The following is a 27,164-nucleotide window of genomic DNA, read 5'->3' as shown; positions in this document are numbered from 1 at the left end:
TTCAGAGTTTTTCAATTTAACTTTATTTGCAAGATATACAGAAAAGTAAATGTTGTATGAAAGCACAGATTTTCTTTTGGAAAGAAAATTTCATCTCTTCCTCTACTGGGAATTGAACCCGGGTCCTTTATATGCTGGACGAGTGGTCATACTACTGAGCTACAGACGAGATAGAAAATTCCTTTCTTGTAGCGTATATATGCAGAACGGGACAGTGCAATGGGCAATCTGACACAATCCACTAATGGCTCGTAGATGACGAAGGCCATCAGATGGCTACATATATATATGGCATGGTGTCTCTTTCTACTTGTTTATGCAAGAGATATGGAAATCTGAATGTTGTGAAGATGATGATTTTTCTTGGGAAGATGCTGAGAGAGAGAGAGATTTGTTTTAAAGAAAAATTTCGCACACAAGGGAGTCTGGTTTGATTCTTCGTAGAGGCAGAGATGAATTTTTCTTGGCCAAAAAAATCAGCATCTTCACACAACTAAAAGGGAGACAAGTTAAAACATTCTTGTCTAGGTCAGCCTAGAATTTTCTAAGAGCACCTTATATTACTAAACTTGAATCGTTCATAAGTTTGAGAATGGCCATGTAGTAAATATTTTTATTTTTATATATATTTTTCTCTCTCTCAAATGAATGAACAATACAACCTTTCTTAACCGGGCTAGCTGCAACAGCTAGTTCAGCTCCGGTTGAGAGATACTCAGGCTGAGCTACATAGATTAAAAACAGTGAAAAATTAGTTACATATTCAGGGTGCCCCTGTAAGTCCTAATGTGGCCTTTATCTCATCAACCATTCATCGTAGAGGTATGGTTATAGTTTAATAAATACTCAGAATGTGTTCAGGAATCATTCTGTACCAGTTTTGAGAGTGAAGAACTTCAAGAAACAATTTGGTTTGTTTATATAGGATCTAATAAAGGAGCAATGTGTAGGATTTTAGTGATGCTTGAGTCAAAAATTTTATATTATAAGCCTGGGGATGTACCACCTTCTGATTCTTAATAAGAGTCTGCTTCTTAACTATGGATTTGATCTTTAGTTGAAAATTAAGAGGGAATTTTGCTACCAAATTCTTAACTAAGAATCATTTTTGTTCCATAGTTAAGAATCGAGTTAAGAACCAAGACTACCCACTTCTTAGCTTGATTCTTAGTAAACAATTTTTTTCTTCTATGTGAGATAACTTAAATTCTTTCTTTAATAAAAGTTTTTTTATGATTCATATTTTAAAAAATGGGAAAAAAAATTAACTTTGCATTTTTATTTCCAAATAAGGAATTCGTCAGACTTTTAAAGTTATCGAAAAGTTATCTGAAGGTTGTGTGGGAGAGGTAAAAACAGTGTTAGTCTATATACACCACATATACACTGAAGAGCCAAAAAAACTGGTTCCTGCCTGATAAAAACCCGGTTTTACAAACCAGGATTGGAAAAAAATCAATCCCTAGCATGATGGTGTTACTACTGTTGTTGCTTCTTTGTGAAAGAAAAAAACAGAAACAAAAAAACCCTATGAGATAATACACCACTATATTTACACTGAAGAGCCAAAAAAACTGGTACACCTGCCTAATATCGTGTAGGGCCCCCCGCGAGCACACAGAAGTGCCGCAACACGACGTGGCATGGACTCGACTAATGTCTGAAGTAATGCTAGAGGTAATTGACACCGTGAATCCTGCAGGGCTGTCCATGAATCCGTAGGAGTAAGAGGGGGGGGGGGTGGAGATCTCTTTTGAACAGCACGTTGCAAAGCATCCCAGATATGTTCAATAATGCTCAAGTCTGGGGATTTTGGTGGCCAGCGAAAGTGTCTGAAGTCAGAAGAGTGTTCCTGGAGCCACTTTGTAGCAATTCTGGACATGTGGGGTGTCGCATTGTCCTGCTGAAATTGTCCAAGTCCGTCGGAATGCACAATGGAAATGAATGGGTGCAGGTGATCAGACAGGATGCTTACGTATCTGTCATCTGTCAGAGTCGTATCTACACGTATCAGGGGTCCCATATCACGCCAACTGCACACACCCCATACCGTCACAGAGCCTCCGCCAGCTTGAACAGTCCCCTGTTGACATATAGGGTCCATGGATTCATGAGGTTGTCTCCATACCCGTACACGTCCATCAGCTCCAAGCAATCGGAACCGAGACTCGTCAGACCAGGCAACATGTTTCCAGTCCTCAACAGTCCAATGTCGGTGTTGTCGGGCCCAGGTGAGGCATAAAGCTTTGTGTCGTGCAGTCATCAAGGGTACACGAGTGGGCCTTCGGCTCCGAAAGTCCATATCGATGATGTTTCGTTGAATGGTTCGCACGTTGATGACCCAGCATTGAAATCTGCAGCAATTTGCAGAAGGGTTGCACGTCTGTCACGTTTAATGATTCTCGTCAGTCGTCGTTGGTCCCGTTCTTTCATGATTTTCTTTCGGCCGCAGCGATGTCGTAGATTTAATTTTTTACCGGATTCCTGATATTCACGGTACACTCGTGAAATGGTCGTACGGGAAAATCCAAATTTCATCGCTACTTCGGAGATGCTGTGTCTCATCTCTTGTGCACCAACTATAACACCTCGTTCAAACTCACTTAAATCTCGATAACCTGCCATTGTAGCAGCAGGGACCGATCTAACAACTCTGCCAGACACTTGTTGTGTTATATAGGCGTTGCAGACCGCAGCACCGTACTCTGATTGGTTCCATATCTCTTTATTTGCATACGTATGCCTGTACCAGTTTTTTTGGCTCTTCAGTTTATGTTGATAATAGTGATAAAATATCGGATTATTTCAGTAAAGTTTGATAAATTTTGCTACATTTATCACATTACCAGTGATTATGCATAATTCTCAAATTTTAAATCCATAAATATCATGATCGATGAGTAGTAAATAGAATTTTTTTCATATTATGGGAACTTGTAGGTTTTAAATTTTTTATTAGCTTAAAATTTGAGAGAAAATTGAATTTCTCCTACAAAATATGTGAGATAAAGCTCTAATCGGCCGAAATATAATTGTACATAAATTAAAAATCATTATTAATGTGCTGCTGCGTTTGTTTTTTTCACATGCTTCGGTGTACGTGAAAAGCCAACATTACAGAAGCGATGACCATTTTTAATATTGATGTATTATCTGATCACTATCATTGTTAGTTGACCACGAAGCAGCTATGCAATACATGTACATCACTACGTTCAATTCACCATGACAATCAATTTAAAGAAACATGAAGCATATTATAAAAATTATTGTTAGTCTTGTAATGTTAGCTTCACTTACATACATAATGTAAACACAACGATGACTCATTCATCACATTAACCATGGTTTGACAATTATGCATAATGACCTACAAATGTGATAGATTCACGGTATATGAGCAAAATTGATCAAACTTACCGAAATGGCAGATGATTATTCATATAATAACAGCTCTTTATCACTTTCACCATAACATATATAGCATAGCCCCTCTTCATGGAAGGTGGCAGGGATCTATCCCAGTGAACGTGGGATGAATCTTTGATTCAAATCAATATCGGATGATTAAGTATGGATATGTTTATTTTTTACTGCAACATGTTAAAAAAATATTATGTATTTATCATTTCTTCAAAACCGTATTCACATTTGCTGAAATAATCTCTGCCATTTTTTCAGGCTAGTGTCGCTCTAAAATTTCTTTTCCTCTCCATCTTGTCAACAACAAGTTGTTGTTATTTTTAGCTGGGTGCTGATTGTCCAATGGCAAAATTCCCCAAAAAGGGAAATTTATCAGCCGGTCTATCGTCACGTGACCTTAAGAATAACTTTTAACAATCACACAGTCGTTGCATTCGGAGCTCGAGTCTTAACGGGATTCTTACAAACCAATTCTTACGTTTGGATGATTGGTTATTAAGAATCAGAAGGTGGTACACCCCCTGGTTTACTATATTTATCTTTTATACTAATCCCATTTTGAGCATTTATTCATGATTGATTGTTAACCGTGCTTTGTGGTTTGTAGAGTATATTTAAAACTTAGTATTTTAATTATTTTATTGATTCATTTTTTTAATATTTCTTTAAGGGCTTAATTTCAACCTGAATCCATTGCGTTCAATTACACATGAATTAGATTTTCTGGGAAACAAATTATACTTTGGAATTTGTGAAGCTGCCAAGAATAGCCCATGTATGAATAACTCAGAAACAATAAATTCTTCATTTTGTCAAGTTGATCAGTAAGTTTAGTCACACAACTTTTTTCTCATTCAAGTATATTCAGTATAAATAAACTGTATTTTTTTACATCTAGCTTTTCTTTGTGTTACTTCACATAGTTGCATCGAATGGGATTAAACTAAAAAAAGTATCAGTTTATTGGGGGATGAGGGAACTAAAAAAAAATCCAATTTGTTTGAAAATTTAATTAATTGCATTCAATATATCAAGAGACAAGTAGAAAAGTATTTCTTTTTAGTGATGTTAATCCTAGCCACATGTATGTGATATGTACAAATCATAAAGGTAATTGAAAAGACATTTATATTGGAATTAGTAATTAAGCCAGATCAGCACAACAAAACTGGTAAACTACACTTCATAGTAAAATTTCAGGCATCAGTTTTTGTAAATTTATCGTCTATGGCAGCGGTTCCCAACCGGGGGTACGCGAAAGGCCGTTAGGGGGGTACGCAAAAAAGGAAATGGTAATGGCGGCCATCCATCTAAAAAAAGAACAAAATAATTAAAAACATTAAAAATAATTTTTTAAAAGTAGGTAGAGGTTTTTACTAATATTGTCAGTTGTAATATATTGACCTCCCTATCAATAAAATCTTCTATAACAGAGGGGTTGTGTCCGCAGGAACAGTCGGCCTTCCCCCCTACCGCCCCCAACCTATGATCGGGATTCGTGAACTCCTTCCTCTCGGCTCACTTTACTTCTGTGTTTTAGATTTGATTGTTGACACATGTGGGGCTGTGCATAAAAGCGAAGAATTAATTTGTGTTGTGTTTAACTTTTGTTGTGGGTTGTTGTATTGAGGCGTGTGCGTATTATTCCCACAATTTTCTGCATCAACTTTTCTACCAAGCACCTACTACTCACGCGATTTGCGCTATGGGTCAGTGGCTAAAATCTAGATCTATGCGGAAGTTGACCGAAACACCGAAATGAAATACCGTGCACCTGTAAACGTGAAAACATATTTTGAATCTTCCAAGAGTGATTCTGCCAAAGCTACCGAAACCTCCTACTATATTAGCTATCTCATTACGAGACGAGAAAAAAATCACACTATTGGTTAAAAGATGCTGTCAGATGCATGTTTGAAGAGGGAAGTGCTCTTATAATGAGTTATTATCTCTATAAAATAATGAAATGTCTCGAAGAATACAGGACATGTCAGGCGATGTTGAGAGCACAATCATAAGTCATGTCAAAGGTGAATTTTTTTCTATCCAAGTAGACGAAAGTACCGACGTTTTGCGCAATATTCTGTGCTATTTTTAATTGCTAAGTACTTGAAAGAGAACTTGAAGTAAAGTTTTTATTTGTCACCCATTGAAGGGGTCGTATGACTCTTTAAGACTTATTTGAAGCAATTGATCATTATCACGTTGAAAAAGAATTCAATGGTCAAAATGCATTGGGCTCACAAGAGATGGAGGAAAATCCATGGAAGGTTGCCACTCAGGCCGTCATGCACGCGTAGCAGAAGTCGCTCCCAAAATGAAATGAACTCACTGCTATATTCACAGACAGATCCCTGCATCAAAACCGTTGCTTCCAAATTTGCTTGATGAAGCGATCAAGGTTTTTAACTTTGTCAAGATGAATCCTATCAACTACAGGTTGTTTTAATTGTTGTGGCAGTACCGTCTTAACGCATGGGCCCACCCGGGCACGGCCCGGGGGGCCTCAAGAGAAGAGGGGGCTTAACAAAAATGAGATCCGGTTGAAATTTTCTAGAATGTACCTGGTAGAGCCTCAGAAAAACCACTTGGCCCATGATGCTCTTATGATGGCCCTGATTGTGGGAAGATATGGACATCCCGGGGTTAAGTCCTGACGTTGCTGTTCGAACTCCGGAACGAGATAGCCCTTTTTTTAGGAAGTGTTTAAAACACTTCACGATTTCTTGTCACAAGCCGAGCTAAATTTAACAGTTGGCCAGTTGGAAGGATTAAAATCCTTGTTTGAAAAATATTTTTCAGAGGAAATGGGTGATCAGTGGATATCTAATCCTTTCAAAGAAGACTATTTTCAACCGGCTTGATTGTCGATTCCAGAAAAAGATAAATCACTGGAGCTCTCATGAGATACCCCTCTGAATATCCGCTTCAATGACGGGATGGTGAACTTAGTCAGTTTTTGGACTTGCAGCGGTGACGAATACGTTGAACTTTCTAGAAAAACCATAATATTTTTGTTGCTGTTTGTTAGCACTGAGCTTGTTGAACGGGCGTTTTCTTCGTATACTTACATAAAAAATAATCGTAAATATACAAAGCAAATTGACCGCGCTCCAGATTTGAGTTTCTATTTATCCTCTTTTGTGAGCTTAATTTTTCAAAACTTTGTAATTCAACAGTCCCAAACATTAATTTTTTTCCCAAACTTTGTGTTAATTTGTTTGCTTACTTGGAAAATAAAAAAAGCTAAATAATGAAGGAATAGACCATTTAATTTAATATTCAACATGTACCTTTTTTTAAGTTTTCCGAAAACTGTAATGGGTAAAACAGGGGGGGGGGAGCTCGGAGGATTCGGGGTTGCGGGTACGTGAAAAGGAACTGAGCCAGCTGGGGGTACGCGGACTGAAAAAGGTTGGGAACCACTGGTCTATGGGAACTAACTTTTTTAAATACTGAAGTATACAGGGTGTCCTGTAAGTACTAATGAACCTTTATCTCATCAACTGTCCACCGTAGAGGTATGATTTCAATTAAAAAAAATGCTAAAAAATCATTGGAAAATGATTGTACCGCTTTTGAGAGTGAAAATACAGTGTCACAAAATAAAAAAAATCTAAATTTTTGTATGGTCCCTCATCCTCTAACTTAAAAAACTGTTGCCCTGTCTCTCCTGAGACCAACAAAATAAATTTCAAGTTTCTAAGTACAACATTTGCCGAGATATTCAAATTCAAAAATCGGAGCAAATTTGGCAAAAGAACAACATAAATGGGGTAAAAGAGCATTGTGTCTCTTAGTTTTTGGTGTTTTTTCATAACTTTTCTCTCTGGTTTTTGAATTCAAATATCTTAGTGAATATTTCACTTAGAAACATGGCATTTTTTCTATTGGCCTCAGGAGATACAGGGCAACAATTTTCTAATTGGAAGTTAGAGGGGGGGGGGCATGAAAATATAGATTTTCACTCTAAAAACTAGTATAGGGTAATTTTTGAATGCCTTTTGAGTATTTTTTAAACTGAAACTAAACCTCTATGATGGATGGTTGATGTAATAAAGGTCACATTAGCACTTACAGGACACCGAGTGTATTGCTTGGAAAAAAAAAATCATGTAAAAAAAAAATTAAGAAAACATTCATGATTTAATTTTGTTCCATAAATTAAGTATTCAGGAGTGGAAAATCTGCTACAATTGCTACAAACTGCTACAATTTTGACAATTTTCCCCTCGTATGTTACATACTTATTGTTACAAAAATGCCGCAATTCTTCAATTCTGCGCCATCTTGCACCACCCTTAGGAAATTTTTAAGCTGCGTCATAATGGACGCTGACTTTTCGATGATGCCATTTGTGTTCCTCGTAATTTTATTTCTTGGGGACCGTAAATCGAATTAGCCAGCATCTTTAATACATTTTCAGTCTCTCGTTTTGCTTCCAAGTTTTCTATTATTCATTTTCTACTATTCTTTCTCTTGATATATAATTTCCTTTTACACCATTCACCAGCATGTCTAGTGTTCAATGGAAAATGTTTTCCAGCTGTGCATTAATTAAAATGACCATATTCATATTTGGTTTGTAGTCAACATTCTACGCAGATAAGTAGAGGGCAACAAAAATTCAGAAAACCTTTCTTTGGGTATGTGGTAGACATTCTGATAATGAAAATGATATGGTAACAAGCTATCATCCCTCACAGGCTACAGTGACCATTTTTGTCTCATCATTATCATATCTAGGCTAATTGTATTGGGATCTACAGTTTATAGCCGATTCCAAAACAGACGCAGTTCCAGAGGACGGTGATGGCCCCTTCCAAGATCTGAATACTATGAGAAACATTGGTCTGTATCATAAAATATGAGATGATCTAACAAATCTATGAAATAATTTCCCTGGACCTATCCTTTATTTAACGGTCATCCCACGCAGGCTACAGTGCTTTTAGATGGAGCAGTTTTACTGACAGCTATGGGTGTCCACATCTGGGAATGTGGTTTGCCTAGGTCGTTATTTTCTATGGACACCCAGGTTCTAATTTTTCACGGGTCCCTTTATTAAAAAATATATAATAGCCCCTATTCAATCATGTGAAGGAGCAGGGAAGACTTGAGACAAAATTCTCACCTGTGCAAGACATCATTCTGATGCCCCTCTGGCATATAAGCCGCATGAGTAAAATTATCTGGGGGAAACTCGCAGATTTTTGTATATGCTATGAGTAAAGCTGGGTTTTCCTAGGAGTAGAATTTCTGCGCCGTGTGCAGCGTGAAAAACACTGATTGGTGAAATTTTTTTTTTTGACCAATCAGCGTTTTCACGTTGCATGCGCTGTAGAAACATGCTCCTAGGAAAACCCGGCTTAATATGGTGAGAGATCAGGGGCAGATCTAGAGCTCACTGACTGTTGGGAGGGGTGTTTTCCCCCCTTACATTGTTGTGACCGTACATCCCACATTGTCCAGTATTTTTGGGGCAGTCATGGCTTTCTTTCTTCCCGACTTTTTTTAGGAAAATGCCCCGGTTTTTTCAGTTTTTTAGTCCAAGTTTTCTTGAATTTGTTATTTAATCAAAAATATTGATACAAGTAATTTCAACGGATTTATTGAATGCAATATTATCATATTCACATTTCACTTGCGGGGGGGGGGGGGGGGGTGATCAGGGTGACCCCCCCTTCCCCCATAGGTCCATGCCGGTGAGAGATAACATATGCAGATTGGTTATTAAAGCTCTTACCGTGGGCTTTATATTCACTTACTTCATAAACTTACACATATTTATTGTATACTATCTTGAGTTGTGTTCCAGCTAGATGAGATGAATCATAAATTACAATGGTTTCTGAAAATTATTCCATCCAATACAGTCATAATTTGAAATTTGCAGAAAAAATTTTCATTTTCATTCTAATTTTGGATTTGAAAGATAGATAGCAACACTTGAACACATAACAAGCGCAACACTTACGTGAATTATCTTTTCGTTCCTTTGAAACCAACCACTACCATGGTCTTGACAAAGTAATTTTAATTAATGCTCATCTGGAAACCATTTTCCATTGAACTTAAACATGCTGGTGGATAACATAAAAAGAAATGGCATATCAAAAGAATGAATAGTAGAAATGAATAATAGAAAACTTGGAAGTAAAATTAGATACTGAAAATCTGTTAAAGATGCTGGAAAATAACATAATGCAGCAATCACAAATGAGTTAAAAATAAAGAGTAAAAACAAATGTACTTGGATTGAATTTTTTGTGAAAATAGAATCATTCTATTAAATTTCTAATAGTTTAATCATTATTTTATAGTTTTTATTTCTGTAGTTTAAATTAAAAATAATTTAAGTCTAGTGTTTAATCACTTAAATTTCTGAGAATTTCTAATAAATATTCTAAGAATGACCCAGGAAAAGAAGTCATCTCAAAGTATGTCGAATCAAATTGACGTAATATAATCAAGAGCAAACTTAAAGAGAAACACGTCATTTTAAACAGGAAATGGGTAAACTGGTAAAAAAAGCAAGATCAAACGTTCAAAAATGCTTGAAACTGAAGAGAACAAATGCACTACTTAGACTTGCATCAGCGGCAAAAACAAGTAAAACAATAATTACTTCTCGAATGTGTGTAATGTCTCTTCTGTAGTAATTTTATTTTTAATTAGTGATTATATCAAGTCTACAAGCTAAATCTAAAAAAACTCATTTTCAAATTATTTTTTAAATCTGAAATGTCGTCTGTATGTTAAAAGCCTCTCATTTGTTGATATTTTAGAGAATGTAAAAATATAAATATCAAGAAGTCTCCCAAAAAATTTTATGATTTGAATATTTAGAAAAATATAATTATTTCTTCTAGGGGAAGTCTCTATGTACAGAGATGCCATTGATGCGTTATAACGCATCAAATACCCGGAATTTTGGAAAAGAACGCATAAAAATTTTGTTCGCACTTCCTTTCCTAGTTCTAAGAGAAAAAGTAGAGAGAGAAATCTCCAATTTTTTACTGTGTATCAATGATTGTGCGACCTTGAAAAATTGGTTTTACTACTTTGTACACTACTGTATTGATATGCACGCGGGTTGTTGAAGAATAAGATGGGGGATATTTGGTTGCTTTCCTGAATGAGGGGCCGTGTACAGAAGTTTCAAATTTCTGATTTTTATTACCTTGCAGATTTTCTCCCTTCCGGCTATATACGGGGAAATTATGGTACTTTTGCAGCTATCGGCCAGCATCCAAAGACCGTTATTATACGGCGTAAATTCATCTTGTTCCTACAATATTGTGAGCGAGCGTTTTTTAAAAAATCATGGATTGGAACGCCCGATCAAATTGTAAAACCTTCCCGATATCGTAAAAAAACCTGAATCTGTAAAAACGTGACCTTGAATATCCACAGTTTTGTCATCTAGCTGCTATACGGTAGTCACTGTTTCTCATCTCAGAAATCATGGGTGTGTAAGCAGAATCGGCTTTTGGAGGGACACAAGAGGATCTAATTCTTCACAGATAGTGTAAAAGAAATTATTTTATTCAAATATTTTAATTCTCTACAAAAAATATTTTAAATTTTTTGATCTCCGGGGGGAGGAAAGGAAAAGGCCCCTTATAACGCCCCCCCCCCCAAATTTTGCTTTTGGTGAAAATCCGTGTTTGAAACTTGAGATTGCGCAATGGTAATTGGCTAAAAATGTGATTTTATAACGATTTCAAATTTTGAGTTGGCTATTCCTTTGAAAAAACTTGGTTGCCATGGAGATCACACAGACCTACAACAGAAATATGCGTACATTGAACTTCAAATGCACACATTACCAGTTTGGAGAATAGATGCAGGGCCGCAACTAGGAGGGGCAGGCGGGCCTAGTGTCCTAGGTTCTGGACTAGAGTGGGGGGGGGGCACCGAATTCACCCTTTATAACTGCTTCTACATTACATGGGTGTGCCAAAATGTCTACTTGTCCCATTTGAGAAAGTATCTAGTTGCGGCGCTAGATAGATGACACCACCTACTGAACACAAAACCTGCCAAATGCTAGGCACACGTACATAAGCACACTGTTAAGTTTCTCCAACACAAATCTGACATAGCTCCTATATTCAGGTGTTAAAATATGTGGCAGTTAAATGGCGACAAATCAGAATGGTGGACCATCAGGGAAGAAAAATGAAATCATTTTACCAGGATAACCAAAGTATATGAATAGGGAATGAGAAGATAAGTGTCTGAGAGAGAAGAGAGAGAGAATCTGATTTGCTTTAAATTTGATCAGAAGATATTGAAAATGTAAACGATTTTTTTAACGAAATGTAAAATCAATCAGAAGGGAATTTATATATTGATTATTAGTAAATTATATAAATGTGTGCCTTATAACGTTTTTCAAAAACCGTCATAAAAACATTGTAAATAGGAAAACACTTTAAATGGGAAATCTCAATGAGAATTTCTTATTGTTAGGACCACAAAAATAAATTGTACTAAGTGGAAAAACGTACTAAACGGGAGAAACGTTATAAGCGGGATCAACTGTATATTTGTTTTAGATATATTACATGTGTGGAATTCCATACGTTAAATTCTCAGTGCTAATGAGCTTTTTTGCAAGTTTTTCCTACTAGTAGACAATGAAAGTAAATTAACCTTTTAGAAATGATTATACTTGATTCACAGATACCTTCTCCTCTTACCCGGAACATGACCCACCGCTCAGTCTCAACAAAGAAATATAAGCAGGTAATCAAAGACCTGGAGCATACTGGAAGAAAATTCATAGAGATATCAGTGAGTTATGTGTGTGTGTGGGGGGGGGGGGCATAATTTTTTTCAAGATAAATTTTTTTTGAGAGGGACCCACTTTCACTCATAAAGGACCCAGATTTTTTAAATAACCTGGGTCCCGGAATCCAGGTAAATTATAGTCCAAATACAAATACAACGCCACAACAGGCAAAATGCCCAACGAGGTGCCTGAGAAAAAGATGCCCATAAAAATATGGATGTCATATATTTCAAAAATTAAGCAACCCAATTAAAAATGCAATTAAAAAAAATTGTGAACAATGTATACACATGATACAATGCCCATAAAGAATACTTATGGTTGTCTTATTCTAAGTATGGATAGCTTCTCGAATGCAGAGATGCAGTGGCATCTCTGCTATGTATTTTGTACCTTGTGGGGGGGACACACACACCCCTTTCTGAGCTGGAAATGACACTTTTTCTTGAAGTAAAGTGTAATCCTGTGTATGCTACTGCATATATGTATATAAAAACTGTGTATTTTATTTACTGCCAAAAATTTAAAGTGCTACAAAAACAACATTTTTGCTGCTAAAAAAATAATTTTTCCTGCTACAAAAATCAAATTTTCATTTTCCACTCCTGAAGTATTTATAGATGCTCAAAATACAGTGATATTTGAACTAACAGATTAATTAGTTTACAAAATTTTCTTGTATCAAGAAAGGTAACGAAAATGTGATGCCTAGTGTTAGCTTTTGCACATGTATGATTCTTTATCATTTATATCCTCATTTAATTTTAATACAGTGATTTTTCACTTGTACACTTTCTCTCTTATACGTTTCTTTCAGTTATAAGATAATTTTCTGCACTCCCGGTCAAAGATATATCATAATAATGCTTCTACACCTATCTCATGTATGCATCTTTTTCCCATGTTCCGCCACATAATTGAGAGATCACTACTTCATTGATTTCTCTTTATTTTCATTGGTTTGTTGGAAAAGGCTTAAATATATTTATTCTTCGCCTCTATAGCATTTTTTTCGATCAATTATCTTGTGTGAGTTTATATAAACTATGTCTATTTCTCTTTCTAGTTCTGGTAAATTAATAGCAGCTGCAGAACAAAGTTCAGATGTCACATATGAGAATGGAGTAATCCAATTGAGATACAAATTAAATGAGAAATTGAAAGTAAAGGGAAGCAACATAAGCAATGTAGTAATTATATTTGGGTGTTATCCTGGATCAGGACCTGGTAAACCTGAGGTTTCGGGTGTTACACAGTTAGACTATGTGTTTTATTGGTTCACTGAATATGCTTGTCTCCAGCAAGTCTCAACGGAATGCACTGTTCACGATCCAGTAGCTCATCGTATGTATGATCTTAGTAGGTATGCATAACTTATTTTATTTTACTTATAATGTGTTCTGAAAACTGAAAATGATAAGTTGATCCCCTGATTATATAAATTACACAATTCATAACTGGATATATTCTTTTTAATTTCTTTTTCACCTTATTTCTTTCTTACTAAAATTAATATTACTTATTTTTTAATAAGCTGTTAATTGTTCATGAACAGTGTTCCTTCGAATTCTTTTCTTACCTCTGCATATGTAAAAAAAATGACATATATGTAGCGACACCTTTCAACAGTATTTTATTATATTATTCCCATTATTATTTAGTATAGTGTGTTAACACATGTAATTTTTGGAGTCAAAGCCTACCATCACTGTTGTTTTGTTTGTTTTCCTCTTACTGACACATCTGTTCCATGCTTTTTTTTTTCCCACACCGAGCACAACTCAGGTCTATTGCCATAGGCAATGTACTACCTAGTGAGTTGTGCCGGAAGTGTGTGTGTACCTAACAGTCTGAGTGCATATCTAGTGTTGTGTATGATTTTTTAGTGCTGCCATCTATATCTCAGAAGTGAAGTGAGTGATGTGTAGTGACTGAATATTTGTACTGTTTGTAGGACTGTTGATCTCTGTGGCGAGACTTTTTAACAGGGAGATCGGCTCGCATTTGCGTCTCGAAGTTGGGAACCACAGAAAACCAACTTCAGCCGACCACCACTGTGGTGACGGTGGGGCTCCAACCCGGGTCCCCGCGATGCGATGTTCCATGCTCCTAGTGTTATGTTATTATTACTTGTATAAATTGTAAATAAAACATGTATATATAATTAGAAATCAATATTTATCTTTTGAGCTCTTCCACCATCAAGCGGTGCCATCCACAGTGGTGACCCAGATGTGATATGAATACGAAACTTTCTGATTGAGGTTGAGGTCACATATATATTGATAGTGTATTCAGTGATTTTGTTTGTGTGGAAGTACTTTTACCATGCAACATCCTGGAAGGAACCATGTTCACGAAAATTTGCCTTTATTTTAAAGAAATATTTATGCATGAAAAAAGTCAATGTTTTAAGAAAGAATCTTATAAATTCAAAGAAATGTGCATCTTAATAAATTTTTCTGTTCAGTTTGGCACTGGAAGCAAGGAATTGGGTAACTCCTTATGAAGAGGGTCATTTGAGCAGGAAAGCTTACATAAATATTTGTCGCCCATTAGTTGCTCAAAACAACTGTGACCCTGATGCTGCTGTATGTGTTGTGGATATACATGGTGGAAAGGTTGGATTTTTTTTAAAATTTATTCCTACTAATTGTTGACTTTACTAAGTTTTTTATTTTTTTTCCCTTCCATTGAATTTTTCCTCATTATTTCTTGAATAACTTTAAAAACTTTGTATTTTTTTTAGAACCTTTGTTTTTTTCAATGGTATTTAATATTTTCAGGTTGTTCCGAATGCAGGCAGAGCTCATCATAGACCACAAATATCTTCAGAAGGCCATTTGCAATTGAATTTCACGGAAGGAATGCCTTGCACTGCTTTTGGAGACAATACCACATACACTACTGTAATTCATTTTCTTTGTGCTGAACCGAATGTAAGTGTTGTAGGAAAAACTTTTGATGCTTGAAATCTTGAAATAGTGATACTATCAATTATTGATTAAAAGAAAAACAATCATGGCAATAGTTATGCATTAAAAATTATACCTTTCAAAAAGGGCTCTAAATAATTATAAATTTTTTTGGAATATCATCTCTTGAAAAAGTTAAAAATGGTTTTGAAAGAGTCATTATAATGATGTTTATATTCTGCTAAGAATGGCAAGATTCTCTTAACCTTAAGTCAAAATGTAGATTATAGGGAAAATTAATAGACCCAAGTTACACTAAAGAATTACTTTTAGCAGTTTTTAGATACAATAGTGCTCAAAAGTCATTTGTTGTGATAGTGTTACTAACACCAGCTCACGCAGTGAATGCGTTGCCATGGCTATAACATTTATGAAGCAGAAGGAAGATATTTTTTGGCATTTGCAATTAAAATTAGTTTATTTGGGTTTGGTAAGGTTTTGCAACCAAGCATTAACATTATCCACTTTGTTAAGATCTGTTCTACATCATGCATGGTATGCATTATTCTTGAGGGATTTACTAAACTTGCGGTTGATGTGTAAAGAAAGAGAGAGAGAGAGAGAGAGAGTATGCCAGACATATAATTTATTATGAAATCAGGTTACACAATAAATGGAGATTATCTGCATCCATTTTCGGATGTTACATCAAGGAGTGAGTTATGCCACCACAATATTGTATGCTCAGGCTTTAGCATTGCAGTTGCAAGAAGTTTGAACTTGCGTAGAAAAAGAAACTCTTTCATTTGTTATAGTTATAATGAGATTGCATGTTTGTGTTTATAGAATAGATTTCATTAAAAAATTCACATACAAATTTTTTAATGTTGACAAGCATTTATTGTTATCAAGACTTGAGCACTGCTGTACATAATTTTAATCCAGTGATATTTTGTTGTAGATCTGTGTAAGTATGAGTAAATACTTAATAAATTCATTCTTATTTTTTTCAGAGAGAAGACAATATTTGGCCTCTTGGTAAAGTTGGTGCCTGTCAATTTTCTTTCCTTTGGACCACAAAAGCAGCATGCCCATCTAATAATACAGTGGTAAAAGATGAATGTATGTTGACAGATCCTGATACAGGCTTCTTATTTGACTTGACACCGCTAAGAAATGATTTGCAACCATATTCTGTAGTTGTTGGAGACAAGCAGTATCGAGTAAGCTATTGAGAATCTATGTTATATCAGTTTATATTAAAGATCATAATAGTTATCATACAAGTATATTCAGTGCAATTGTGTGAACTCTTTAAATAAATAATAATAAATATAAACAGGGTAAATAAAAAGATGAACAATATTTGCTATCCAATAAAATGACTGTGCTCGCACACAAGACAGCTTTAGACAAGCTTAGTCATTGGTATTTACATTGATTTATGTTACACAGAAATTCACACTTGCTAGTCATACAAATTGCACTATACAAATCAACTGAAACAACAATAACTAGGCTTACATAAAGCTCTCATGGTGTCTGAAAAGAGTGAATTCAATAAAATGTATAATCAATCTAATGGTGAAACATTCATTGGCTAATTGGAGTGTGTTATTTCAGTCCATATACTCATACTATTATGTATATAAGCTGCCAAGACACATTAATTTGATCATCTGCTTGATATCAAATTAATTTTTTTCCTATCAAAACTATTATATATTAATTTTTATTGTTTTGTGCCGTTCCAGCAGCTGTCGGTCTGGAAGTAACATAATTAGATATTGGAGGTTTATCATGGATATCTGAAGATAATCAGACTACTAAAACTGCTTAACTATACAATATATACATATGCTTCTGCAAAATTTTTACATTTGAATTGGTGCATGCCAGAATTCGTGTTTTGAGTGTATTTGTGGTCTTAACATATTTAAGTTGTCAGTTATGTTGTTTTAAGTTATACTGGTGTTGCCATCTGTCTTCCATGTTTTGAAATGAAGATGGCAGATAAGCAGACTGCAGTCCATTCGACAATTGCTAAAAAGTTGAGTGAACATGATCCAGTTGGCTCGAAGTGTTTTCTATTGGGCGTAAGTCTGGGGAGTTTGGGGATCAGGAAAGTACCTCCAGGTAGTTTCAGAAGTATCAGCAAACCTACACAATGACATTTCTCAGAGAATATTGTTATTATCAGCTTGTGTTCTTTCAGCAATGGTCGCATAGTCTTTCTCTCAGAGATTTTTACTGGATATGAGAGGCAACCACAGATTCCATGCAGAATAAAATGTATGTATTTGTATGTCATCTAGGCTCCGACTGGCTTATTTGCAAGCTAATCAGACATGTATCATATACACAGTCAGGGCCCCCCCCCCCATATCCATAGGGGTTATGTTCCTGGGGTGGCCACAAATACAGGAAATCCGCAAATAACCAAAATCATTGGTTATTTTTGTACATCTCGCTTATTGAACATCACGAGAAGAGCAAGGTGAAGCAAAAGTAGAAGGGAATGTAAAAGAGGGTGTATTGATTGTTGTGTTTGTTTTCTGCAAGAACCTTGTGATTTCCATTTGCTGTTTCTTCTTTATATTATGTTGTATGAGAACGTAGCATAGAGGGATCTATGTCATGAAAATAATCTTTTGCTGATTTGAACTTGTGAAGCACTTCCGCTATGTTACTCATGGTGAACTTGTCTTCCACTTCTTTATTTTGATTGTCTTCATCTGCTACCCCTTCAGTTTCAGCTGCATTTATTCCTCCTCAGTCAGTGCCTCTGAATTGCAATGAATTAGCTGCATGACTTCTTCTATGTATAACGTGACAATGTCTTTTATAATCTCTTCAGTTGGCTCTCTAGAAATGGTTGTGTCTTGGAGCACACATTGTGGCCAAAGGTTAATCCAACCAGAGTTGACCGTTTCTCTCTTAAGAGCTGCCATGGCTCTAGTGATGACAGTAATGGCATAAGAGATAGTGTAATTCTTCCATACCTTCAAGACATTTTCTGCATTTGCATCTTCTATTGCATGCACAATCATCGCCATTTAGTGACGTGTATAGTGAGCCTTGAATGCTCGCATTACCCCCGATCAAGGGGCTGAATGATAGATTTAGTATTAGGAGGCATATAAAGGACTTTCACGCCATCTGCATTGAACTCATTGACATCTGGGTGTCCAGGAACATTATCCAGTATTAAAAGAACTTTGGGTGGCATGTCTTCACTCTCAAGGTACCTCCTGACTTCCGGAACAGAACACTGTTTAAACCAATCCAGGAAAAGTGTTTTTGTAGTCCAAGCCTTTTTATTGTTCATCCAAAATACTGGAAGCTTTGAGTTATATATATATCATAGTAAGTCTATCCTTCACTTGCCTTAAAACCAGGGGTTAGCTTTTCTTCTTGGGTGATAAATGTTCTTTGCTGTATTTTCTTCCAAAATAGTGCAGTTTCGGCAGCGTTAAATACCTGATGAGGTGCATAAAAACAATTCTCTTCAATAATTCTCTGTCTTGGGAAATTTTCTAGCTGCCTCCTGCTGGTTGGCAGAGGCTTGATCACCAGTGATTTTTACATTGCATAAGCTGAGTTGTTTCTTAAACCTATGAAATGAGCCTTTACTTGCGTAAAATTCTGATGAAATAGATGTTTCACCATCCCTTTCTTTTATAGAAGAGTACATTTTTCTTCTCCCCCCCCCCCCGCTATAATATTACAATCAATTGGAATACCTTTTTTGTAGTAGAGTTGTACCCATAAAAAAACGGCATAGCATTTTCTGTACGAGAAACACATGGATCTTGTAGGCAATGCAAAATTTTCACTCTCACAGGTGCAGCTAAAGGCACGGCTGATTGAATTTGATTCCTTTTTTTAATACATATATCACCGTAGATTCGTGGATTTCGTATTGGCGGACCACATCAGTAATTGACTTACTTTCCCCAAGTATAGTCAATATATCCCAAGTTTTCAATTTTTTTTGTTTTTTCGAAGCTTTATCAGTAGCACTAGAAAAGTGAGCTATCTTAATCACGCACAACTCAAATTTTGTAAAAAACGCATGTGGATGACGATTATTGAGTGTTGCTGAATTTTTTTTCCAATAAATAAAAAAAAACCATGAATACAGAGGTGCCGACTGTACTTCATGGTCTATGTGGCCTTAGGCTCCATTGCAAGTGTTGTTCATCTTGATTGAGATGTGTTCTATCTCCACATTTTTTTTGTTTAAAAGGTCACTTTCTATTGCTCTCTATACATAAAATTATATAAATGTAATAAAAATAAAATAACCTTTGATTAATACCTGGTTTCCATCCTGCAGTTGAATATTTGTGGAGCAGTAAAGCATGGCTGTTCTGCTACTGATGGTGCCACAGTTAATTCTAATACAAGTGTTTGTGAAGAAGATAAAAAAACAGGAAAATTAATAGCTGTTCTTGCAAGTAATGACTCATACACCCTCAGCTACTCCAAAGAGACTGCCCTCACATTGACATACAGAAACAAAAGTTTGGACTCTTCTGGTAAATAACTGTAATCATTATTTTTTATGGATTTTTAATTAATTTTAAGAGTAAAATTCATTTTTAGTGAGAAAAACTAGATGCTTTGTGTGAAGATATTGTTTGTGAGATTGTATATAATTACAACAAAATAAAGCTGAAATTTTATTTGCTTCTTTGATTGATACATAGATCTGTGGAGTCATAATTATATACAGTGGACTCCCATTATAACGAACTCCAAAAGACTGGAGAAATCACTTCGTTATAACAAAATTTCGTTATAAAGGAATCTCAAGTTTTTGAATTGTTCCTATGTAAACTTATCTGGTGGGGTTAGAGGTTTGTTAAAATGAGATTTTTCCCTGTAACAGTATTCGTTAAAACGGGATTCGACTGTATTAGTAATTAACAAAATTTATTATGCGTACCCCCCCCCCCCTGCTTTATGTGGTGGGTTTGTTATGCTAAGAGTGTGAGGACACCACAAAAATACATTTTGCATAGGCATCAATGAAATAACTCAAAGGTTTTTTGATCTGCATGTTTCTTATTGGAAAATGCTTTTGTACAGTCTTTATGCTTCCAAAGCTTTTCTGTACCATCCTTCGTCATGGAAAGATGGAAGAAATGTCCTCCTTCCCATTCTTTCTGCAATACATGATAAAGGCAAAAATGAAAAGAGGCAAAACCAGCGCTTTATGCTTTCAATAACATCATCTATTAGTTCACTGCTTGCATTGCGGCCATGTATTGTACAACAAAAATTGCTTCTTTAGGTGCGTTTTATTACTCCTTGAAGTTTTATCCCATGACTTCTGAATCACCTTGATGCTTCTGACTATCCAGGTGTGTCTCAAATGCTTTTCACCTGTGGATGCTTGGCTTATACTCTGCCTAGGAAATTTTGATTTTGGAATCAATTCTGGGATAGCTTGGCTCCACGTGACCAAACCAAGTATGGGTGCTGCAGCACCCTGGCTTTGACGCTACTACTACCCAATCGAATAATGAATGGACTTGATTATAGTTTTATTTAAATATTGAACATTTTAGAAGTTAAATGGGGAGCAAATGAATAATAAACATGAACTAACATCAACAACCATCAAGGCACAAAAAATAAGTCTCTTACCTTGTCCGTATCTATAATCTGGTCTTTTGAGCTGAATCTCCCACCAACAAGCTAACTCAACTTTCCATTTTAACTCTAATACAGCAGACTCTCAATAATCTGGCCATTCACTAATCTGGCCTGTCCAATAATCAGGCGTTTTTCCTTCAAGCATAGAAGAGGAAAACATATTCATTCTGCATGTCTGCGTGCAGAAGTTTATACAGTCTTTGATCTCCACAAATAACCAGTCTTTCGATGAATCTTGTATTGACAAGTGGAGAGGACGTTTCTATATGCATATGGTCATCTGGTTGGCCTTTGTCATTCACGAGCTATTAGTTGATTGTTGACGCCGTCCATGTACGGTGCCTTTCTACATATATATAAGCTCCAAGGTTGAAATATTCTATCCGCTTCCATAGCTTAGATGGTAGATCACTCGTCCGGCAAGCGAGAGACTGGGGTTCAAGTCCCCGTGGGGGCAGTGATGAATTTTCTTCCTTGTAATCTTCATCTCCACAAATAACCAGTCTTTCGATGGATCTTGTATTGACAAGTGGAGAGGACGTTTTTATATGCATATATACTGTAGTTCCAAAACTTCTCTGATTAACTCCAAGAAATCTTCCCTAAAAAAAAATTTTTTCGGGGCAAAGGGATGGAATGCCGCCTTGTGATTTCTTGACCAATCAAGAAGAGCATGTTTCCATAATGCAGCCGTCAATGATCAAGGAATTCTAGGTGGCCTTCAGCAAATACACATTTGAGAGGAGTCAGGAGCCAACATCTCCAGTATAAGAAATTGTGTCCAATAGATGTCAAATAGAATAAGGAAAAACAAGTTAAGAAGGGTAATTTAGGACATAGAGAAAACCTCCTCAGCTGAAGATTGAAAGTACACACAACTTTTGGGGAAAATATAAGAAGTTGAAAAAAAAACCAGTTGCTTAAGTTGATGGAGGAATGTAACAGAAGAAGGCAAGTAGATTGGAATAGGTTTACAAAGAAAGGAAATCATTTTGAAGAAGAGAAAAAATGTGTCGGAAGATGGTTATAGTATAAAAGGGAAAGGATTGTTGTGGAAAAAAATTAAGAAACAGGCTAATGAGCATGAAGAACAGCTTAAAATAAAAGAAATATCAATTATGCATATTCAACACAATGAAAGTTCTATATAATTGCACTCAGCATGAAAAAAAACATGATTAAAGATGGCTACAATATGAAAGAGAAAGGATTGTTGTGGCATCAGTAAAAGAAGTTACTTGCATCCCAACACTGGGTTGATAGGCTGATAGTTTTTTCGGTTAAACAGTCCAGATCTGGTTTACAGTCAGTATTCTCTATAAATATGCTTTATAGTAAGCTACAGAATTATGTACATCTCTTCCCAAATGTAACAATTCCAATCTCATTAGAATGATTTTATTTGATTACAATTCTAATGGTATTGTCAGTAGTTTGAAAAAATCATTTTGTTTTCTTGACTGCTTTGTGGGCTGAAAACGACTTAATGGGCTTAACAACAAAAGCTCTTGACTTTCATCATTCATGTTTTTTTCCATTTCCAAAAGGCTCATTGGTGGTCTTTGGTTATTGGGATTTCATCCACATCCTCAAATCCCATAGAGTTTGTCCTTTCAACACTGTCATGTTCTTAATTTGAGAGACACTTTCAAGATTAAAATCATCAGAGTCAAACTCAAATTAAAATTTCACAGGTTGCAGTTTTTAATATTAATTTTCTGAAGTTGTATGCGTGTTGTAGTGAAAATCCGTCAAGTGGTATCACATGAAGAGAGGGATACCTATATTATAAAATATTTTTTTGTAATTGTATACAATTAATGTTAAAATAATTATGCATTCATAATTACCATGATCTCCTGCTTATAATTTGCACATACAAATTTCTTCAAAATTTGTCTTTTTTGGGGGTTGGCTTATACACTGATTTTAAATTTTCTGCAGTTTTTTGGTTTTAAGTTAGCGATCCCTTGGGATCAAAACCGGATTACTTGCACAATTAGCCAGTATTATGATTTTCAAGTGTTGGGGGGTGGGGGGTTAACTTGCATACATGCTTATATATTACACATAAGGTTATACACTAATATGGACAGTAAATGTAAAATTTGTACCCTTGCGAGTTTGATGTTTAGATAGATTTTCCTATCAATATTTTTTACAGAAGAAAATAGTTTTCTGCTTTTGTTATGCATTTTTTATATATTTTTTAGGAAAGTCTGCAGAGGTTGTGATAAAATTTCCTTGTTCAAGTGTTTCAAGCAATGCTTCCATGCCAAAACTGACATTTGTACACAAAGAGTTCAATAGATATGTATTCGAAATGGAGACACAACTTACTTGCCAATCAGCACATTTTGATTGCATGTTCAATGATGATAAAGGCAATGAATATGATCTTACTCCACTTTCAAATACAGAGGGGCGTGATTGGGTTATCGGTGGTTCACAACAAGAGGAAAGCAACTACAGATATCATATTTCTTTTTGCAGACCATTAAACAGTGGAACTGTCCAAAAATGCTCAGGTGATAATTTATTTTGATAATTTATGTCTCATTTTGGTTGCCCTCATTTCTCCTGCTATCAAACCGTCTAATTGTTCTTTATTTTGACTTTAATTAATTTATTTTCTGAAAAATTCTCACTTTTTGGATTTTAAACTTTAGGAAGACTAAAAAATTTCCAGTACTTGCTTTGCAATACATAAGATTCAGTGAGAATGAAAATGATAGATTAAAATTTATTTGAAGCATAAAAAGAAATATTTTATAAAATGATTGAGTTTCTGGAGTTGTTACCATGTTTTTGTTATCTATGTAACCAAACATTGTAGTGCAAACATTGTAGTTTACCCAACTGTATGTTTAGCATTCAAAATATTTTATCTTATATGAACTTAAATTGAACTGCAACTCTGTTGCAAAGTATTTGAGAATACCAGTATTTCAATATAGTGCTCTAATGTTGCAGTGGTAAGATGCTCTTCTTCCACCATGAAGGTTACTGTCAATGTCCACGGGTATGGTGATGTGACTAGAGTTGGTGTGCAGTAAATTAGTGCTTCAATGTATTTGACCTATTATTGTTCTTTTTCAATTAGGTGGGTCTGTAGCAGCTTGTCGATTAGATATCAACAGTCCTGAACATATGGGATCAAGTCTTGGTTCACAGTTTAGACCACCAACTGTATCAGAGGATGGCACTTTAGTTCTTCATTACAAAGGAGGTTCAATATGTGAAAATGGGCAGTTCACGTATAGCACTCGAATAACATTGTTTTGTTCTCAATACCAGGTTTGTGAATCTATAACCATTGAACTGTTGAGTAAATTTGAAAATTTATTCCTCTAAATCATTTATTTTCTGTTGTTCTTCAGGGAAACTTGGTTTTTCTTGGAAGAACTCCAGAGTGTGAATATCTATTTTCAATGGACACTCCAGCAGCATGCCCATTACAAGTGAGTGATAAATTGGAACACAGCGATTCCCATTATTTCTTTGATAATTCATGTCACAGATTTTCTGATTTGGGACATGGCATTTCTAATTTATATTTATTTATTCAATCACATGGTTACAGAGTAGGTAAAATCATGTCTCCCTAAACACACACAGGTGTATAGTTGGGCTTGACTATTCAGTTGTCCCTTGGTATTTATGGGGGTTTCGTTCTGAGTACAACCACACAAACACGAAAAATCTGCAAATAACACAAACCATAAACTTTAATTTCTTAGGCATTTATATCCTATTCTTGTGGCAGAAATAGAAGTGGGCATCCAGTGATTCTCTAGGCATGCTTTCTAGAAGAATTATTACAATGTCTGTTAGCTGTTTCTTAATCAATCAATCCAGTCAATTTAATTTATTCTTTAAGAAAACAATATTGTACACAAGAAGCTGATTTGGTAATGTTTTATTTCAGTTAATTTGTATGGTAGCAAGGCTCCCCCCCCCCCCAACAATCTTTCTACATGTGAAGAACATACCATAGATGGTCTCTGTCATGCAAACAATCAGTTGCTGATTTAAACTTACGAAACCCTTGCGTTAATTTTTCTTATAGTTGGTCTTTCACTTCTTTCTATCAATCATCTTCATGATTTTGGTCGTCGCTTTGGTTTTAAAAGCAATCAGCTAGCTTGAAATCCATTCTTTTGTCGATTTCTGAATTGCTGTTTACTAATTCTCCATTTTTCTATGCCGACACCATTCAATCCTTCTTCATCACTTACTTTGCTAACATTGTAAGGTTTTCCCCCCATCGGGAAGGGATTAGAAAGCTTGGGTGGTGGGGAGAAAGGCCCTCGACGTCGAAGAGGAAAGAAGCTTGGTGTGTTTTCAGTTAGTTAGAGAGTGGCTCCTGTGGACTCAGGAGATAATTTCAAAGGCTCGCTGTAAATAAGTAACAAATAATTTGGCAAAACACACAATGCATCGACACATGCTCTAACACAAGACCGAGCATTCAACCCTGCCATTGCAGCTCAGAACCTCAGTGATATGACAACAATTCTGAGAGGGAGACAATGTGTGAGTGAGCGCGAGCTACTGCTCTTCATGGGAACGACTGCCTGGAAGAGCAAACAATTTTTGCGTTACTGACAAAAATCTTTAAAAAATTGAATTTTTAAAATGCCCAAAATAACAATTGTGAAAAAGTCGAAGGCCGCCTGTATATTTGATTATTAATAATAAAAATAAGGGCATAAACATTTTTCAAATTTGAAAAGTGGAATGAAGATAAGCAATTAAACTTCACATGGTATAAAATTTGATCATGGTATTTTTACTTAAAATGTTCCTTTACTATTCAAATTCAATTCAAAATGTTTTTTTTCCCTTTTAGACAAGTTATGGTGTCAATTGCTCTGTGGCAGAACCTGATTTTGGTTATGTGTTGAATTTGAATCCTCTCAGACAAAAAACAGTTTCTGTGAAAGATGGAAACTATGAGTATTTGATAAAGGTTTGCAGTAATCTTGGGAATGATGATCATATTCCAGAATCATGTGGTCTCTCAGCTGTGTGTCAGACAATACCAAGTGACAAAACCTTTGCAAAAAGCTTAGGTAAAAAACTTTATTATTTGGGAATCGTCAATTATTTTCCTATGTTTTATAATTTTTTTGTGAACATAAGTGAATCACTTGATTAACAAGATTGGTTGCAGGAAAATAAACAAGAATAGCCTATAATCAACTAAAACCCATAGTTATATAAATGTTTATTTTTCAAAACCTGTACAAAATTTTTTATTACATATCACTACTGTAGATACATTATCAATATCCATTATTTGGTTTAAGGGCTCCCTTTTTTTAATGAACACTAATCTTATAAATGTGATAACATCTCATGTTATATTTTAAGATCTTATGTGAACTAGATATAAAATTTTTAAATTCCATAATTTTAAAAAATTTTAACTATTTTTAACAATTTTTCTTAATCATAGCATTTTTATTTTTATAAGGTTTGCCAAGCTCAGACCTAATGTATGAAAAAGGAGTCATCACTTTGAAGTATACATCTGGTAGTGGAAATTGTCATGGAAAATACAATCGTTCAACAATCATAACATTCACTTGTGATGAGCATGCTGAAGATAGCATAGGAAAACCAATCTTTGTATCAGAGGCAGAAGATTGTACCTACTTGTTTGAGTGGCAGACTAGTTATGCTTGCCCACCCTATCATACTGTTGAGTGTTCAACACAAGATGCATTAGGAAATGTATATGATTTAACTGCTTTAGGACTGACTAACACCAATTATTATGTGAGGAATCCTATGAACAGAAACCAGACATTTGTTCTCAATGTCTGTCGCACTGTTGTTTATACGCAAGGTAAGGTGCATATTTTCTGCCAAAGTGCTGAATGCTTGGATATTAGAAAGCTCTCTATAAATAGAATAATTCAATAGCCTTTTTTATCCATTTTTATGTTGAAATATGTTTAAATAAATTTAAGATAGTGTAATTTTCTATGTATAACCTGCAGTCTATCGACGCTCTGCAAGAAATTCATCTATAATTTTTATTACAAAATAAATTCAATTCAAAATGCTATTCAATTTTTATTCATCTTTCATAACCATATCTCATTAAACAAGTTTGGGAAGGATTTTCAGGGTCCTGCAGCATGTGCTCGAGTTACCAAGTCCTCTGGTCAGGATTCTTGATGGGTCTCTTTCTAATTAATTTACAATGCAAACTGCTAATTAACAATAAGCAAATAATATACGTGAATTTCATTTCACTGATATTCCAGCTTGGTTTTCACTCATCCCCTCCCTATCCATTGTCATTATAATAAGTGTTGACTGTATATTATTAGTCCTTTTCTGTTTTTATA

General features: G+C 35.3%; 1 protein-coding gene across 2 annotated transcripts in view; it reads left to right on the top strand.

The window, feature by feature from the left end:
- The window catches only part of Lerp (lysosomal enzyme receptor protein), a 119,742-nt gene that overhangs the window by 39,259 nt on the left and 53,319 nt on the right, over window positions 1-27,164 (top strand). For both annotated transcript variants that reach the window (XM_089236616.1, XM_089236617.1), the window contains exons 12-22: window positions 4,094-4,247; window positions 13,290-13,586; window positions 14,694-14,844; window positions 15,010-15,162; window positions 16,152-16,361; window positions 19,478-19,679; window positions 23,016-23,330; window positions 23,906-24,099; window positions 24,183-24,263; window positions 25,655-25,877; window positions 26,282-26,656. In XM_089236616.1, coding sequence (XP_089092742.1) covers window positions 4,094-4,247; window positions 13,290-13,586; window positions 14,694-14,844; window positions 15,010-15,162; window positions 16,152-16,361; window positions 19,478-19,679; window positions 23,016-23,330; window positions 23,906-24,099; window positions 24,183-24,263; window positions 25,655-25,877; window positions 26,282-26,656 — 2,355 coding nt within the window. The remainder of the gene's footprint in view (window positions 1-4,093; window positions 4,248-13,289; window positions 13,587-14,693; window positions 14,845-15,009; window positions 15,163-16,151; window positions 16,362-19,477; window positions 19,680-23,015; window positions 23,331-23,905; window positions 24,100-24,182; window positions 24,264-25,654; window positions 25,878-26,281; window positions 26,657-27,164) is intronic.

The sequence above is a fragment of the Pholcus phalangioides genome, unplaced genomic scaffold (assembly GCF_987345545.1).
Source record: "Pholcus phalangioides strain wild (caught in Gottingen) unplaced genomic scaffold, Ppha-v1.0 ptg000009l_1, whole genome shotgun sequence".
NCBI lineage: Eukaryota > Metazoa > Arthropoda > Arachnida > Araneae > Pholcidae > Pholcus > Pholcus phalangioides.
Note: the sequence above shows the minus strand (reverse complement) of the source record. Positions and strands in the feature narration are given on the sequence as shown.